The sequence below is a fragment of the Desmodus rotundus genome, chromosome 9, assembly GCF_022682495.2.
Source record: "Desmodus rotundus isolate HL8 chromosome 9, HLdesRot8A.1, whole genome shotgun sequence".
Lineage (NCBI taxonomy): Eukaryota > Metazoa > Chordata > Mammalia > Chiroptera > Phyllostomidae > Desmodus > Desmodus rotundus.
The window spans coordinates 80,117,133-80,134,812 of record NC_071395.1 but is presented as its reverse complement, the minus strand read 5'-3'; the positions used below and the strand labels follow the sequence as shown (position 1 = coordinate 80,134,812).

General features: G+C 55.0%; 1 protein-coding gene and 1 pseudogene across 4 annotated transcripts; both read left to right on the top strand.

Moving 5' to 3' along the window:
* Positions 1 to 156, top strand: LOC112308687 (large ribosomal subunit protein eL39-like; annotated as a pseudogene).
* An 842-nt stretch (positions 157 to 998) lies between these two features.
* Positions 999 to 15,813, top strand: LOC112308588 (galectin-9). Of its 4 annotated transcripts, none has more exons than XM_024564881.3 (11): positions 999 to 1,149; positions 5,068 to 5,159; positions 6,126 to 6,327; positions 7,116 to 7,226; positions 8,490 to 8,585; positions 10,179 to 10,214; positions 10,778 to 10,828; positions 11,436 to 11,477; positions 11,940 to 12,028; positions 12,165 to 12,327; positions 15,058 to 15,813. In XM_024564881.3, exons 1-11 carry the CDS (start codon positions 1,111 to 1,113, stop codon positions 15,202 to 15,204), a joined length of 1,068 nt encoding a protein of 355 aa, XP_024420649.2. In that variant the 5' UTR covers positions 999 to 1,110; the 3' UTR covers positions 15,205 to 15,813. The 4 variants fall into 4 exon arrangements, with proteins under 4 accessions (XP_024420649.2, XP_024420650.2, XP_045055197.2 ...); XM_045199262.2 differs by lacking the exon at positions 999 to 1,149 and adding an exon at positions 4,137 to 4,243; XM_024564882.3 differs by lacking the exon at positions 8,490 to 8,585.
* Positions 15,814 to 17,680: the final 1,867 nt, after the last annotated feature.

Genomic DNA, 17,680 nt, shown 5'->3' with positions numbered 1-17,680 from the left:
ATGTCTTCTCACGAGACTTTCAGGACCGAGAGGTTCCTGGTGAAGAAATGACAGCTGAATGGGCCCATTGCCCAGTGGGTTCGGGTGCAAACTGGCAATAAAATGGGGTGCAGCTGCAAGAGGAGACGTTGGAGAAGAACGAATGTGGGTTCATGAGGAATGGCACATAGGACATGGCTCCGTCTTATGTTCCGTCCAGCTTGTCTGCCCCTTGAAATCGCTTAAAGGTCACTAGTATCTAGATAGCTGGGCTTTTATGTAGGGAAAATGTTGAAAAAATGATTTTTCTCTGTTGATTTTTTTTTGCAATAATAAGTTGATCGGCTAATGATTGTGAGGCCATTAAAAAAGAAGGAGAGAGGAGAAGAGAGGCGGAGAGAAAAGAGGTGAGCTCACCGAGTGGGGCCGCAGAAGCTCCCAGGGCACCACGATAACCAGGGATGTCATAGCCTCCACTGTGAAATTTTCCGTTTGTAAAATACCTCTTTTCATGTGATGATGTTTTTATGTGAGGAGTAGGATTTTAAAGGAGAGAAGTGCCCTTTGGAGAACCTAAGTATCCTCATAGAGGTCAGCCTGCCACCAGTGAGCTGTGTGACCTACGGCATGTCCCTAGCTTCTCTGAACCTCAGTTTCTCTGTGTGTAAAATGGGTATAACCAGGCCTTCCACCACCACCACCCACCCGCCTACCAGAGCGACTCTGTCAAACACCCCCATTGTTCTGGACACTGTGACTGAGTGCTCAGGAGACACAGCTACTCCCCAATGAGCAGCAGCATCTAGAACCTAGCTGTCATTCAGGGAGGCCAGGCTCTTTGAATCAGTGAACCCCACCTGACTCAGTCTTCGGGTGGAGCACAGGAGGAGAGGAAGGAAAGAGCACTGGGGTAAAGTCTTTACTCTCCTGCCCCTGAGTTCCATGCTTGCCCCTCTTCCCCCAGAACCCTTCCCTTCCCTTTCTCTAGACCCATTTCCTCTTGCTCCTGGCTCCTCCCACTGAATTATTGCCAGATTGGTTTGGTTTCTATTTCTTTGTTGACTCCTCTCCAGTGCAGAGGACTGCCTGGCTGATGTGAGAAGCAACCGTGACCACAGAGGTGGTGGAGAGATGAACTTCGGCAGCGTCCAGCCTCCCTTCGTGAACCCAGTGAGTTTCTGCACATCGGGCATGGGTGGTGCTGCCAGGCTGAGCTACTGCCTCTCCAGGGAAGCAGCTCGGGGTTTCTGAGGACACCACACTGGGTGGCAGGGGTGCAGGGGGCTTCCCAAAGAGAACACAGAAGGGCGGAAGTGCCGGGGTGGGGGGCAATCCGGATCCATGCATTGGACAAATCTGACTGAGCTCCCCGCGGGTGCCCGTCCTGTCCTCGGTGCTGAGGGGAAGGAGGGCACAGGTCATCACTAGGAGAGATGGTTTCTGGGAATGAAAGGGGAAGTACATAGGACTTCTGGGGAGGAGGAGGGTCCAGTAGGGCATGCTTCCTCTGGAGGTGGCCTCCCTGGGATCAGCCTCTACTGGCTAGGAAATAGGTGACTGAAGCCAAGCTACTTTTACCTCTCTGGGCCTCAGTTTCCACATCTGTAACATAGGGAGAGTCCTTGAGTCATGTCCAGAATCGGGGTGAGGATTCAGTGAAGGTCATTCTCGGGTGCTTGAAGAGTGCCCGGCACACTGTGGGTGACTGGATGGGTTGAGTATGATGAGGGGTGTGGGGGCAGCAGGGAAGACCTCCTGAGGGGTCTGCTCCCTGTGGGGTGGGCCCACAAGCCGGGGCAGCTCAGGGGAGTCTGCAGAGGGTCCCTGTGGGGAGTGAGGGAGGAGTGGGGCCGTCCCTGCAGTGTGGGATGCACAGGGCTGGTTTGCACCTTTATGCCAGGTGTGTGGGCCTGTCTGCAGGTGGCTTTGTTTGGACCCTCTGAGCTTTATAATCCCCATGGCATTCATGGGAAAACTGAGGCTCAGAAACATTGAGGCCACTTGCCAAATGTGCCTGGATGGTAACTGGCAGAGAAGGGAGGTGCCTTGATTTATCCCCAGAAGAGGGAGGTGCCCACAGAGAGAACAATAATGGGGGAAGGCAGGCAAGTGGCAGCCCCAGGCCCAGGACGCCTGTGGGGTTGCTGTGTCCTGGTCCCGGCCCCATAGTGTCCATAGAAGCCTCTGCCAGCCTTGGCCAACAGTTTCCTGAGGGGCAGAAGAGGTGGACTGACAGAGCCCTTCTGGGTGGGGGCATGGGATGGGGGGGTGGGCAGCAGCAGAGCACTAGGGGCAGAGGCTGGTGGGGGCATTGCTGCCTGGGCTTCACACTGCAGCCCAGCTCAGTAGGGCCCCTGGTGTGGCCTGCTTTCTTCTGCAGTCCCCAGCCCCTGGGCTCTCCTTGAGGAAGGGCTGGTGCTGGGGCTGGAGGAAGCTGAGCCAGGCCTGCTTGGTGCTCCATGGGGCTTCAGGGTCAGAACTTGTGACCTCGGGCTCCTTTCCTGTAAGATGGGGGATACCAGGGCTCCTTCCAGGTCCTGACACGTTCTTATCCTGGTGACTGGTTTTTACTTTTTAATCCTTGGACTCACAGTTTTTCAAATCCGAAGGAGAATTCTCCATGAGCAGTTAAAACAGGGCCTTGCAGTCCAGACAGAAAGGAGGATGGGCGTCTCCCCCACAGGGGCCAGAAGCACCCGTCTACCCCACATGGGCCCACCCCCAGGGATCCCGTCACTCCCAGCAGTCAGGAGTGACCTTCCTCTTCCTCCAAAGTGTGCTGGGAGGTCATGGAGCCTGGCTGTTCTGCTGAAGAGCTGAACACCGAGAGGGCCTCTCTGGAGGCCTCACTCCCCATTCCTGCCCCCCACCAGCCCTATCTGGCCCAGCCTCCTCAGGGGCAGGATGGAAGCTGGAAGCACGATCAGGACAGGACCGGGTGTTGGGTCCAGGGAAGCACTCAGCGAGCCTGGAGTGAGGACGTTCTGTACTTCATTGGGAGAGCCAGCTGTGTGGTAGTAAAAACCATGGGCCCTGGCAGGTGTGGCTCCATTGCTTGGAGCGTCTTCCCATAAGGAAAGGATGCAGGTTCGATTCACAGTCAGGACACATATGGGAGGTGAGCAATTGATGTTTCTCTCTCGAATTGATATCTCTCTCCTTTTCCTCTCTTTCTAAGAAGCAATGAAAAAGTGTCCTCAGGTCAGGGGAACAACAAAAGAAAGAAAAACTTTAAACTGACCAGGAGCTGGGAGTTCTCTCCTAGGGCAGTGCGGATGACAGGCCACCTTGGAGAAAAGGCATTCTGGAGGTCAGCGTTGTGGGGGGGCATTACCGCAGGGCCCCCTCGGCCGCCACGGATGAGTTAAGTCTACCAAGACATGATCACGTGGGGAGGAGAGGTGGCCAGTCTCTCAAAGGAGAAGGGCCAAGAGCCTTTTCCTCCATGGGCTTTTATTAGGTTCATTTTGCACAGGAATACAGGTGAAGCTCATCAATCATTGTCAGGCCGTAAGGGTCAAACAATAGAGAACATATAGAGAACTTTGAGGGCTTATTCTGAGTTATGGTCAGTTAGTTAAAGGGCTATAAAACTTTGGGAAACAAACTCATTTCAGGCTTGGACCCTTATCATTTAAGATGAGGGTATAAACAAAGCAGGTTTCACAGGGTTTTATGCATTCTTTCTTAGACCTGATTCCCCGGGGAACCCGCCCTTTCCAGCACAGGACTGCACCGCCCTCTGTCAGTGTTTCAGGCTTAAGTCAGGCAGGGGAAGTGAGGCAGCAGAGAGATTAGGAGACTTCTTGCAGACAGAATGAGGACTCAGGCTATGTCAAAACCGAGGGGCGAGGGTCCATCACCCCCTTTTTCTATAGCCCCCCGAGTCCTTCCCTGTGGGCCTTTTTCGTGACCATGCCTGTCTTAGACCGTTCCTCCCTTGAGGAATCTTACCTGTCATTGGCTAACTGGTCAAGCTCAGGGCCAAGCAGGGTGAAGTAAAGTGGGCAGAGATGGCGCCCCTGCCAGGGAGATAAGCTTTGTCTCCTTAATGGCTTATGGTCCCAAGGTCTCTGACTCAGCCTTAGCCATCAGGGTTTACAGCTTCTGAAACCAGGCAGGGCGGTTCCCAATAGGCATTAACAGGCTAGCAGTGACCAGTGTGGGGATTTTGCCCAGAGAGCCAGGGGAGGGTGTGGTAGAGGCACCTGCGATGTCCGTTCTCCCCAGGCTTTTCTCACTGAGTCATCCATCTGACACACAGGTAGGATGTGGCCCTATTTTACAGGTGAGCGCACTGAGGCAAAGAGAGGTTCAATAAGCTTCCCAAGGTCCCTCAGTTTACAGACACCAGAAAGGATCCAACCTGGGTTACGTCTGGCTGTAAAATGAGGCGCACCTCACCAGAGCCTTTGCTGCTTCCCAGTAGCCTGGGAGAGAGGACGGGACACAATCTGTGTCCACGGGGCCTGGGAGGCGTGGAGACACCTCGTTAGGGCTTCGGAGGGTGCTCGGGGCCTGGGGGAGGGAATGGGGAGCCCAGGAGCAGGAGTGGAGGAGGAGGCTGCCCCAGGGCTGCAGAAAGCACCCAGGAAGAGGTGCTGCCCCAGGTGGCTGGGAGGGCAAAGGTCACAGCCTCCCCTGCTCTATGGGGGTGGGCAGGAGGTGAGAGGATGCCTTCCTCTAGACCTTCTCAGGTGAGCTGGAAGGTTATCCTTTACGATAGGCCAGCGGCCTCTTTGCTATGGTTTCTGAGTCTTCAACCAGGGCCCTGGGGCCTTTGCTGGGAGCTTGGCCTGTGGCACAGCAGCCCCTCTCACTGCCCTGGTCCCTTCCCCTCTCAGGGTCCTGTACATGCTACTTCCCCCTACAGGAGGTCAGCTCCTGATCACACTGACTCAGAGCCTGGAGGTCTCCTCATCAGTCTCAGAGTGGCTGTGCAACTGCCTGCGTTGGGGCCATCTCCTCAGTTCCCAGCTGCTCCCGGCCCTGAGCTCCAGGCCTGACACCGGGACGGCCACTAACAAGTGCTGTGGTGGTGGCCAGAAGGAGGCCGGCCTGCTGACACCCTGCCTCTTCTCCCTGCAGATCGTCCCCTTCACTGGGTCCATCCAAGGGGGCCTCCAGGAAGGACTTCAGGTCACTGTCAATGGGATTGTGCACCAGTCCTCTGCAACCAGGTACCTGGAACTGCCTTGGCTGTCAACCAGCCATGCTGCCTGTCAGCTCAGGTCGGCTCCGCCCACACGGGGAAGCAGGAGCTCACAGTCCAAGGCAGCCAGACACTGATTATTATGGTCTAGGATTGAACTGTGCACTCGAAAACCCAGAGAGGGAAAAATAACACTTCCTTTATGACCCACCACTGCCCTCATTTACTCGAAGCCATTTGGCTTAAATGGAAATATCTAAATGTGCTGTTAAATGTACTTTGGTCACTTTCTGTTTCAAGTTCTTTTCTGGATATTACTAAGTCCATTCGAAATACAAATATCTTCTCTGGTTCCCATCCAAGAGGGCTCTTTGGGGAACAGGGAAGAGCTTGTGGCTGCCGGGCACTCCCACCCTCCCGCAGCCCAGGGGCCTCTGCTGAGGTCCAGGTGGGGGCAGGTGGGGGCTCTTCCTGATCTGGGTGGGGTCTGCGTACACGGCACACGGGAGCCCCTCTGGACACATCACCCTCTCTGGAAGCCCCTGTGTCTCAGTCCAGAGGGAAATTCCATCAACCCCACGTGTTCTGTCAGTTTGCTTCCTCCTCCCCACACGCACACTCGTGGGCCGCCCTCTGTCAAGTGCCCACTTTCCACCAAAGCCTCTTGCTTCTAGGCATATTCCCGATTTGCACCTTCAGTAGAAAGTTGTCATCAGTTTTATGCCTCCTGTTAATAGTGTCAACATTTTCCTTTACCCATTTTCTACTGATTTTTAGAACGCCGCACTGGAAAGGGTAAAGTACAATGAGGACCCAGGAACACACTACATACAAATGAGGGAAACCATCAGGAAGGCAAGGGAGGCGTCCTGGGAGCAAAGCTGCCACACGGGATGTACACGGGTTCCCACACGCACGCAAGTCAGGGGCAAGAGGCCTTCCTGCTCCTTCCGTGAGCACTAACCAGCACGCTCTCTCATTCCCCGGGGCCCAGGTTTGCTGTGAACTTCCAGACCGGCTTCAGTGACCAGGACATTGCCTTCCACTTCAACCCTCGGTTTGAAGAGGGCGGGTATGTGGTCTGTAACACAAAGCAGAAAGGAAGCTGGGGGGCAGAGGAGAGGAAGATGCAAATGCCCTTGCAGAAGGGGAATCCCTTTGAGCTGCGCTTCCTGGTGCAGAGCATGGAATTCCAGGTGAGCAGGAACTCTCCTCCCTCCCGCCCACTGCCTGAGCCCCTGCCCTCTCACCCAGGGGAACAGTCGCCCTCACAGTGCCTCTACCGACAAAGGACCCTACACTCCCTCACCTGCATCTGCAGGGCGCCTGAGCTTGGATTACTAGGGAATAAGAACTAGATGAGTCACCGGGGTGTCCTTCCGCCTCGGGTAACAAGCTAATTCCACTCCATGGCAGTAGCCATTGTCCTCTCCTGGACCTTGGGGTAATTTTTTTTTGGTGGGGTGACGTGGTTGCAGGCCTTCTCCAGGACCTGGGAATGGCTCAGCGTTGCTCGGCACTGTACGTGCTTTTGCAGGTGGAGCAGTGCTGCTGGGCGGGGAGAGGGAGGCTGTGTCAGTGCTTCGCTGTGGGAACCTGAGTGTTCCCATCCCCTCAGTGTGCAACCTGGGGTCCCCTCACCTCTGCTCCCCAGGAGCATTTTATACATATTCAAATGTGCATACTTAAATCACACTCCAGGCGAGCCAAGAGCGGAAAGACAAAGCTACTTCAATAAATAAAAAAATCATAGAACTGAGAAGCCAGCGACCGGAACCACAGGGTGACTGGGTCGGGATGCACTTAGGATCACGTGTGTGTTCCTGTGACTGGTGCAGCTCTGCAGGCTGGTGCCAGACCCAAAGGGGATGGAGATGAAAACCAGAGAGGTCTGGATTTCTAGAAGCAGGGGTCCTGGAGGCTCAGGTGTGCTGCCCACCCTGGTCTGGGACCCCACTGCTAAACCGGGCACTCTTGTTGACAGGTGATGGTGAATGGAAACCTCTTCACGCAGTACTCACACCGCGTGCCATTCCACAGAGTGGACGCCATCTCTGTCACTGGCGCTGTGGGACTGACTAACATCAGCTTCCAGGTCAGATTGTCCAACCGGCACCTGTCTCAGGTCTGGGTACAGTTTAGGGCACGGTTTAGGGCCCTGTTGGATGGGCCCAAAGGTACCAGGCAGGCAGTTTCCTACCCAGGTGACGCTGGTGTCATACCCCTGTCTCCCTGGCCTGTCCTTCGTGTGTCACCATCTGTGTCCAGATCACCTGCTTCAGCCTCCCTCCTCCTACCACTCTGCTCTGTCACTCTGTTGCCACCCTGGTTAGGAGGCCATGTGGTTCCAGAAAGAAGCCAAGCTCAGATTCAGCTCTGTCACTGTCGTCAGCGGTGGGATCTTAGACGAATGACTTTGCCTCTCCCACCCTCGGTTTCCTCGTTTGTGGAAGAGGCACAGTCACTGCCACCCCAGTGTTATTGTGTGAGCTCAATGAGGGGACACGTGTCAGACATCACAAAGCAGCTCACACGGGCCTCACCAGTGTAGTTCTGAAGGTTGGGCATTGTCCCGAAATGCAAGGTGTCAGGGGTTCGATTCCTGGTCTGGGCACATGCCCGGGTTGTGGGTTCCATACCTGGCGAGGGCGCGTATGAGAGGTGGCTGATGGATGTTTCTCTCTCACGTTGATTTTCCTCTCCCTCTCTTTCTCCCTCCCTTCCCCTTTCTCTACAAATGAATCAATAAAATCTTAAACAAGAAATGGCCCACAGAGGCCCACACCAGGGACTATTTGACGCTCTCTCCGTGATTGGAAATTCTGCCTGTGCTGCCAACCTCTGAAAGGTCAGGAGGAGCTTTGCGCTCGGGAGCTGAGTAGGGTGACCGCTGCGCACTGATGGGAACGCACTTGGTGCCGCCCCACTGTGTGCTGAACAGTGGTTCAGGTGGTAAATTCATTTACCAAAAATGTTGGTGGCCTGGGGGAGAGCCCGTGGAAATCTCACTTTCGGGCATTTTGTGAAAACTGAGAAGAGTGGGACCTCTGGGCCCTCATTCCCACAGGACCCACGTTCCCGCAGAGCCCCCCCCCCACAGCTACATGGGGGCAGTTGTCACTATTTCTGGCATTTGGGTGCACTCCCTGAGATGAGAAAAGCGCATGTTAGGCCCTCAACAAATATGAGCTCCTCTCTCTTTGGTCCTTATCCCTCATATTCCCCCACTACCTCTCGCTGGCCCCTGCTGCCTCCCCACCTGCCTTGCTCTCACCTCCTGCCCCGGCCCCTGCCTTTCCACCCTTTCTTGGCTCTGTTACAGCTTCTTTTCACCCTGCGGCTCCTTTTATTTTAACAGAACACCCGTGTCATCCTTGTCCAGCCTGCCTTCTCCGGGATGCAATTTTCTCAGACAGCCTGTGTCCCACCCAAGCCCAAAGGGCGCAAACCAAAAGTGAGTCACATGTGAGAACCCGGGAAGCAGGACAGCCAGCAGGAAGGACAGAGGGTCTGAGATGGAGGCTAGTTCCAGGCAGCAGGCCGGCCAAGGCTACAGGCCCCTTCATGCCCACCCAAGCTTCCCTAGCTCCACCCACTGGGCACCCAGTGCCAGGACCTGGGAGTCATCCTTAGTTCTTCCCTCCCTTCCTTAATATCTCTCCAGTGCACCAATGCCCCTCCTTCCCAAAGCTGGTGCCTTGATCCAGGCCACCTGGCCCCTTGCTCCCTCACACCCACCCACTGCCACAGTGACCTTCTCACAAGCAAATCTGATCACATCCTCTCCCTGCTTAAAAATCCCAAAGGCCCAAAGCCCTTCTCAATAGAGCTCAAACTCCCCAGTGGGATGCGGAGGATCCTCGCCCCAGGTGCCCAGCCCTCCTCCTGGCCTCCCACCCCACCCACTAAACTCACATGGTCTCCACTGCTCCCTCCAGGCTGTCTGCAGCCACCACGGCTTTGCATCTGCTGTCCTGATGCCAAAAGTCCCCATTGCCACCTCACCCCCAGCCAGCCAACTAACTCCCCTTCAATGCTCTGCTTAAATGTCACCTCAGGGCCATCTTCCCTGTGGGGCAGATGGCTGGATGCCCCACCACCTCCCATCCTCCTGGACTTTTTACAACTCTGCGCCATGCTAGTCACTCTGTCTTCTTGTAACTGTATCTACATGTCTGTCCCCATCACTCCACACCCCCCTGCCCCACACCCATGAGCTTGGACCTGTGACTTGTCCTTTTGTGTATCCCCCACCCTGTGCACAGGGCCTGGAATGCAGGAGGGACTGGATAAATGAATGAGGAGTGTGGTTTGCACAGCCAGCAGAGGCGGACCCCAGTCAGGGCAAGAAGGACAGTCTGCTGGGTGGGGAGAGGGTCCAGGACAGGAAAAAGGGGCAGGGCCAGGCCCTTCCTTTGGCCACTTGAGCAGTGGAGACAAAGGGCAAGGGGTGCCCTTCTACCCAGCCATCCTGTGGCCCATCACAGTGCAGGTAGGAGCTCCAGGAAGCCTTGCCAGGCAGCCTGACTTTGGCCCTGGCCTGGGGAGGACCAGGTATGCTGGATACAATCAGACACAACTGGGTGCCAATTTGCATTTTATCACTGGCTACCTGGACAGGCTTGGGCAAGTTGTTTAACCTTTCTGAGCCTGATTGTCTCACTGAGCAAAACAGAAGCTAAGGACGCCTCCCTCATAAACCCTGAAGAGGGAGCTTGGCACACAACAGTCCTCAGTAAATGCTACTTTGCACCTTCTGGGTGGGACGTGACACTGGAAGGCATCCATGGTCGAGCCTCTCTCTGGGAGCTGAGGCAAGCTCTGCGTTCTGCGCATGTATCCGACACATGTGCTGTCTCTGGAGGAGCCGGTGGGGATGCCCCCTCTCCTCCAGCCCTGACCTGACCTCAGGCTCAGGAAGGCTCGCTCTGAGCAGGAGCGAAGTGAGGGTGAGTCTGGGGAGGTGTTCTTACTGCCTCTGGAGGTCATCCCTGCTTTGGTGTGGCACTGATGTTAACTCTCATGTTGATGTTCTCATCCCCGTCAGTCCCCAGTGTCCTGGCAGGCCAACGCAGCTCCCATGGTGAGTGTCTCACTGTCTCTTTGGAACCTCTTCATTTTGGTCCTCCTGTGGGTTAGAAGGAGGAGGCAGGATGGGCATTAGGCCTCCACCACAGGTCAAGGGGCCGCTGGGGCCAGCCCCCTCGACCATCGGCCTAACTGCAGTGGTGGTGGTGGCAGGTCTGGGTGTCAGGGGTAGCTGGCTAGCCCGATGAACGGGGCGACGAGCTGCGTTGCCCGAGCCCCTGCCAGTCTGAGGACAGCCCCAGGAGCCCCACTCCGCACGTTTGCTTCTCCCTCCTGCACAGTGAAGCCATGCTGGAGAGACTCCCCTGAGAAGAAAGATGGGCCTAGCGGCCACAGATGAATCCATATTTCTTCTCCAGAAGAATCTTTTCCCCTACCTCATCCCCTTGAGAGGAGAAAGTTCTCTGTGCTCCAATTGTGGGGGTCTTGTCAGGGCGGTTGAGCTGGTTGCTGGCTCAGAGCCCGCTCCCAAGGTGTGTGTGAAATAGTGCCCTCTGGTGGCAGGTGGTGGTCTTCACATTGGGGAGAGCTGGTTAAGCCCGCTTTTCTTTCTTCCAGACTCAAACAGTCATCCATACCATACAGAGTGCTCCTGGACACATGTGCTCTGTAAGTTGAAAACTCTGGTCAGCTCACAGCCCCTATGACGCCCCCCTTCACCAAGGACTGAATTCTGTAGTCCCAGAGAAGGGGCAGAAGCAGTTTAGCAAGGAGGATGGGAACACCTGGCGCTGGGTCCTCTGCTTAGGAGCCTTGCAGCTCAAACTCCCCTTGGGCCGGCAGAAATTCTGGGTCAGGCTGCCTTTGCCCAAAGGCCCAAGAGGCAGGACCCTCGGGACCAGCAGGAAAACTGGTCCTTCTGTGACTGAGAGGGGGGTGCAGTGGCCCCAGCATCTGGGTCTGAGGCCCTGCATGTTCACGTCCCTGGGATGTCACTGCTGGTCACAGACTGAAGCCACTGCTTCTCTTCCTCCTGCTGGTACAAGTCAGATGGGAGCCCTGGAGGTAGCGGAGCTGCCTGTGGAGGGCCCAGGGCAGGTGGCCATGATGGGGTCTGTGGGACTATGGCAGGAAGTTCCACCCAGGACGCCATGACAGGGGGCTAAAGGGGAGGGTCCAAGGGCTGATGCTTCACGTCAGAGCATCCCTTCAGAGTGTGTGCGGGCCTGGGTGGGGGTGCAAGCCCACATTGAACGTCCTGGTCTCTTTTCAACAGAACCCTGTGATCCCACCTGTGATGTACACCAACCCCACCTATGTAAGTGATTTCTCAGGGAGGGTGGAGGTTCGGTGTGTGCTGGGCAGCTAGGGAGGTGAAGGGTGCTTCAGAAAATGAAAAGCAGTCCTTGGTCCAGCTGAAGTTCAACATCCAAGCAAATGAGAAGTCATTGAAAGGAGCTTTCACCTTTAACAGTGTCCCTTCATCACGGGCATATTGCATGGCCAACCCTTCTCAGCCCCAGTATCCCCTGTGTCTGGCCAAAGTCCTTCTCAGGACAGTTTGAGCCCATTAATTAATTTGAGGAACCCTGGAAAGTTTCCCTTTGGCATTTACAACCAAGCAAAGGCACCACGACTCTTTCTTGAAGAGATATGACTCCCAGGCACAGTTGTCAAACTCAGTGGACAGTCCAAATTCATGGAAATTGGCAGGACTTTCCCCCTACAGTGGTGGCTGCTCTGGCTTCCACTGGCTGACCTGCTGCTCTTTCCCCAACAGCCGATACCTTACTTCACGGCCATCCCAGGTGGGCTGTACCCCTCCAAGAGCATCACTGTGTCAGGCACCGTCCTGTCCAGTGCTCAGAGGTAAGCCTGGGCTCTTGGGGAAGAGAGCTACCCCAAGGTCATTCTGGCCTTCCCCCTGCCTCTGGGCAGGGTGAGGAGGGGCAGGGACTAGGGCTCAGTGGGCAGAGGAACACCATGTGAGCTGTCTGACCCCCAGGTTCCACATCAACCTACGCTGTGGGAGTGACATCGCCTTCCACCTGAACCCCCGTTTCAATGAGAATGCCGTGGTCCGAAACACGCAGATCAGCGGCTCTTGGGGCCCTGAGGAACGCGGCCTCCCCCAAGCAATGCCCTTCTCCAGAGGCCAGGGCTTCTTGGTAGGTGCCACAGCCTGGAGCTCCAAGGGGCTCCGAGGGGCAAGTGAGGCCGGGGGTGGGGCGTGCCTGTGAGCCCCGGGAAGTGGGTGGGAGCTGAGGCCTCTGGGGTGAGGGCTGGGCCCAGAAGAAGAGAGTGTGGTCACCAAATAGTTGTAGTCACCATAAGGTTTTTCAGTGACAGTCCCCCATAAATTGCTGGTGATATCCACCATTAGAAATAGGAAAAAACTCAAATGCAGGATCCTCACCTGAGGCCACACAGACAATAAGTGCCAGATGGAACCCAAGAAAGAGGTGTCGTTCATTTATTCGTTCACTCACTCACTCATTCATTCAACAATCACTCATCAGCTCTGCTATCAAGACCCACTTAGTATGGGGAGAAAAGTCATACAACTGTAATTGAATAACAATAAAAATTAAAAAAAAATAAAAAGACCCACTTAGTGCAGGAAGTAGTCCAGCTGTTGGGCATGGGGAAGGCAGCCATGAAGCAGAAAGATGAGGTCCTGCCCCTGAACTTCACAGTTTCGGTGGCAGTGGATCACGGCAGGTCACCACAGGTGCTTCGCTGAAAGCAAAAGCGCCTAATGAGCAGCAGCGGCGCCCAACCTGCGACTGAGGGCCGACGTAGCCCAGGGCGACTGTGAACACGGCCCAACACAAAATCAAATCCTCATTTCAAACATTATCAGAGTTTTTTGTGATTCCGATTGCAATGTATTTATTCTTAAGTATATTTTATTATTATGCTAGTACAGTTGTCCCATTTTTTCTGCTCCTTTATCCCCTTCTTCCCTGCACCCCCTCCCTCCAGCAACCCCCCCTTAGTTCATATCTATGGGTTGCATATATAAGTTTTTTGGCTTCTCCATTTCCTATACTATTCTTAACCTCTCCCTGTCTATTTTGTATCTACTGTTAATGCTTCTATTCCCTGTACCTTTTCCCCCCACTGTCCCCCCACCCACTCCCTGCTGATAACCCTCCATGTGATCCCCATTTCTGTGATTCTGTTCCAGTTCTAGTTGTTTGCTTAGTTCGTTTTCGTTTTTAGGTTCAGTTGTTGATAGTTGTGACTGTTGTCATTTCACTGATCATACTTATGATCTTCTTTTTCTTAGATAAGTCCCTTTAACATTTCATATAATGAGGCCTTCGTGATGATGAACTCCTTTAACGAGACCTTATCTGGGAAACACTTTAGCTGCCCTTCCATTCTAAAAGACACCTTTGTTGGATGTAGGTTCTTGCCCTTCATGATTTGGAATACTTCTTTCTAATCCCTTGTGGCCTGCAAGGTTTCTTTTGAGAAATCAGCTGATAGCCTTATGGAAACTCCTTTGTAGGTAACTGTCTCCTTTTCTCTCGCTGCTTTTAATATTCTCTCCTTATTTTATAATCTTGGGTACTTAATTATGATGTGCCTTGGTGTGTATGTCTTGGGTCCAAATGTGTGGCCCAGGACAACTCTTCTTCCAGCGTGACCCAGATACACCAAAAGCTAGGACACACCTGGAGAGTGAGGCCTGGGCAGGGGCTACACCACCTGACACGGGAATAGCTCTTGGAGGCCACCGTGCAGTGGAGTCCTCAGGGGCAGAAAGAGACACCCACAAACACCTGAGGGGTGCATTCCCAGACATGTAGGACGGAGCACCTGTCACTGCAAAAGTGAGGGTCACAGGTGTGGCCTGTGCAGGAATGGGGAGTGTGGGGAGGCTGGAGGCCCAGATGGCAGAGCAGGGGTTCCCAACACCAATTACAGATTCGAATCACCCAGAGAGCCTGACATGGAAAACCCAGGCCCAGTCCCGCCCCGGACCAAGCAGTGGGGAGCCTGGGCGTCTGTGTGAAGTAGGCCCTGATACTGCCCACCCGGGGGGAACACGACCAAGGAAGGGCCCTGAGAGACACAGAAAGGAGCCTGGATTTTGATAGAGTGTGTTGGTGTGTTTGGAGCCTGAGAGGAATATACTTGGACTTATAGACACTGTGTGACTGTGGGCAAGAGACGTAGCTGCTCTGAGCCTCTGTTGTTCCACCTGAAAGTGGGGCGGATAACAATACTGGTCTCAGAGATGTGAGAATGCAATGACACCGTGTATGTGACATGCTTAGCACAGCGCCCGGCCCACCGTGAGTGGGCCGCAAGTGCCGGGTGTTGTGGGGGCTGCGGGTATTTTCACAGAGGTGCTCTGACCGCCTTGCAGAGACTATTTGGGGTGAAAAAGACAAGTTAGGAGGGGGCCGCTACAGCCGTGCCGGCCTGGAGCACTCCTGGGTGCCGGTAGTAGGGACATGGGTGGCACAAGGCAGAGGTCCTGCCCCTGGAGGCTCAGGGTCCAGTGGGAGGGTGAGGATGGGGGAGGGGACACGACCTTAGGGGTTCCGGACTTGAGTAGGACGGGTCAGGTGGTGGCAGAAGGCAGGGAAGCCCAGCTGGAGAGGGGTGAACCTTGAAGGGGGATCAGCAGTTCCCCACGTGGGCGAGGTGTGCAGTGGGCGCCTTGGGGAAGGGCATTCTATGCCAGGGGAACAGAATATGTAAAAGGATAGGCAGGAGAGCATGTTTGTGCAGAGTGAATCCCGTGTGATGGGATGTGGGCATCGGGGGTGCTTAATGGATGTTAGAGGAAGGCAGGAAGTGGGGAGGGAGAGCCCAGCCTGCATTCAGGGGTGCTGACTCTCCAAGTGGACCATAAATGACACAGATGTCTGTCTGTCCAGGTGTGGATCATCTGTGAAGGTCATTGCTTCAAGGTGGCAGTGAATGGTCAGCACCTGTTTGACTACTACCACCGCCTGAAAAACCTGCCCGCCATTAACAACTTGGAAGTGGGAGGTGACATCCAGCTGACCCACGTGCAAACATAGTTGGGATTCCTGGTCCTGGGGACTCAGGCTGGAGCGTGTTGATGTCCTGATCTGCTCATCACCTCCACCTTCCATGCCCTTGCCCCTTCCCCAGCCCTTCCCAGCCCTCCAAGGATCTGGAGAGGCCAGGTCCCTGAGTGGCCCTGCTTCTGGCTGCAGCCCCCATGGGGTACAGAAGGCAGCTGGCTGGGACTGCCTTCCTCAGCCTGGGCACCACCTGGGGCTCCAGCTGCCTAATCCTAACATCCGAGGAAGGGGGTGGTGGTGGGGGTGGCTGAAGCCCCATGTTCTATCCCCTGGGCACAAAGGAAGGATCCTGCACCTTCCAAGCTCCCAACCTACCCCTTGTCTACCTTTGACTCCATTTCCCAGCCTCCTTTCAAGTCCACATCAGGCTCAAGCCACCAGCTGGTCATCACATGGAAGGTGGTCTCCTCAGGTCCTCCTCCTTCTCCAACCTTTAACCTTCCCTTGTACCCTCACCAACCTTTCCCCCTCTCCAAGAAAGGACCCTGATTGACACCTGCTGGTCTCCACCAACAGACAGGGCCTTCTTCAGCTGGAGGCCTCCCTTTTCCATTGTCCTCCAAATAAAGTGAGAAAGAAATATCCCTGGTGGCCCATGTGCACGGGATGATGGTGGTTTATTAAATGTGTTTGGAGACACTTCGGTTCCTGGAATTGGGGAGTGCCTGGCCAAAGAGGGAGCCCAGGCACACTTGGATGGGTCATCCTGACCCATTTCTGCTCTCAGTGGGTCCCCACAAATTCCACAAGGGTGTGGGAGAAAGCAGCTGGACTCAGGCTGTTTGGAAGGAATGTGTGACAGGAAGCTTGGTAAGAGAGTTGCACCCAGGACCCAGCCACATGCTTCTGAGATGGGCCAAGGGCTGGGCCAGAGCCTGTGAGGGCCAGGGCAGGGCCAGGAAGCCAGAGGGCAGGGCAGGTCATCAGTGGGAGGAGGTGGCATTGGGGGTGAGGAGGAGCTGACCCAGAGGAGAGCTTGTTGGTGGTTCCACTGTGGGTCCCCCAGTGTTAGGGGGGAGGCGGTGGTGGGGAAAGCAGCTCAGTGTGTAGGGTCTGCCAGCCCCAGGGCCAGTGCAGGGGGACACAGGTCTTGTCCACATGATTCCAACCCACCCTGCTAACTTTATCAAGAATCCAGGGTCTCAGGAACCAGGGCGAGGGCTCAAAGCATAGTCCTTGATCCAGGAGGACTACCTACTGCACCTGGGAGCCTGGTTAAAATGAGGAATCTAGGGCCCCACTGCACACCTGAATCAGTCTGCACTGGAGAGACATCCCAGGTGGTTAGTGTGCAGGTTCGCGTGCCAGAGGCACTGGGCTAGGTGACCATGTCTTTGGCCACCATTGCTGCAAAAAGTACCACAGGGACACTGCAGGTTGGTGTGTTCCTTCTCCCTGCCCCACCCCATCTGAGTGGGGGCCAGGGAGCCAAGGAAACACAAGCCAAATCCCAGCTGGGAGACAGATTTCACCCACCCTCACTTAGTTCCCATTGGGATAAGAACACAGCACTCAGTCCCTTGAGAAGCCTTCCCCATGGAAGACACGTGACCTTCCCACACTGCCAAGGCCTTGAGGGTAGCCTGAACTTACCTGCTTTGTCATCCAGGTGCCAAATCATATTGGCCAAAGGCTCATGAAGCAGCAGCCCCAGAGCAAATGCAGTGGCTTTGTAAGAAGGCCAATACCTGTGTCTCCACTAAAGAGCTGGCGTCCTGTGCAGCATCTCACCCCTGTGGTCCCCTGCAGGAGGTGCCTCCTGTGTGAGGCTCCACTGAGCCCACTGCTCCCTCGCCCATCACAGGTTCCCAGACGTGCACCACGTGTGTGGCCCTTGGGTCCGTTTCAGAGAAGCCTCAGGGCCACCTGGGCCACCACCAGTGCCCATGTCTACAACACTTAGGGCTGTTTCCTTGTGACACACACACACACACACACACACACACACGCTCAATGTGCTTAAAATAAAATGCATTTTATATAAATGTCTCCATCAAGGAGTCTCACACGGAAGGTTTAAATGGCCCTCAGGGGCTCACTAGGCTTTTGGGTGTATTTCCTTTAAATTTGAAAGCACAAAAAAGCATGCCCCAGAGAAGGGTGGGGCTACATACAGAGCGGTGGGACAGCGCCCCCTGTGGTCCCTTACAGTGGTGCAGTCTGAAGAAGGATCCACCCTTCTCGCCCAGGCCTGGCATTGCTGGTTTACTCTCCAGGTTCAAGGGCGTGTACCTGTACAAGGACAAGGGTGTCAAGGACGTCCCAGTATTCCATTATCTGGTGGAAGGGTGGACCCAAAGGAGACAAGCAGTTCCACTCAGTCCAGGCTGCTACTTGGTAACCAGTCAAACAAAGGGGGAAGGAGATGGAGAAATAAGATGTGAGGCTTGAGGATATAATTTCCCACCATCTCCCTGTGGCCTCAGAGAATGGAGAATTGGGTCTGTCA

What these genes read in the sequence shown, in the direction of transcription:
- LOC112308588 (XM_045199262.2), top strand. Translation starts at nt 4,193, where the DNA reads ATGTCCGTTCTCCCCAGGCTTTTCTCACTGAGTCATCCATCTGACACA. An exon ending in TGACTAACATCAGCTTCCAG is followed by an intron (nt 7,227 to 8,489) that starts GTCAGATTGTCC and finishes TTATTTTAACAG; the next exon opens with AACACCCGTGTCATCCTTGT. An exon ending in AGGCCAACGCAGCTCCCATG is followed by an intron (nt 10,215 to 10,777) that starts GTGAGTGTCTCA and finishes TCTTTCTTCCAG; the next exon opens with ACTCAAACAGTCATCCATAC.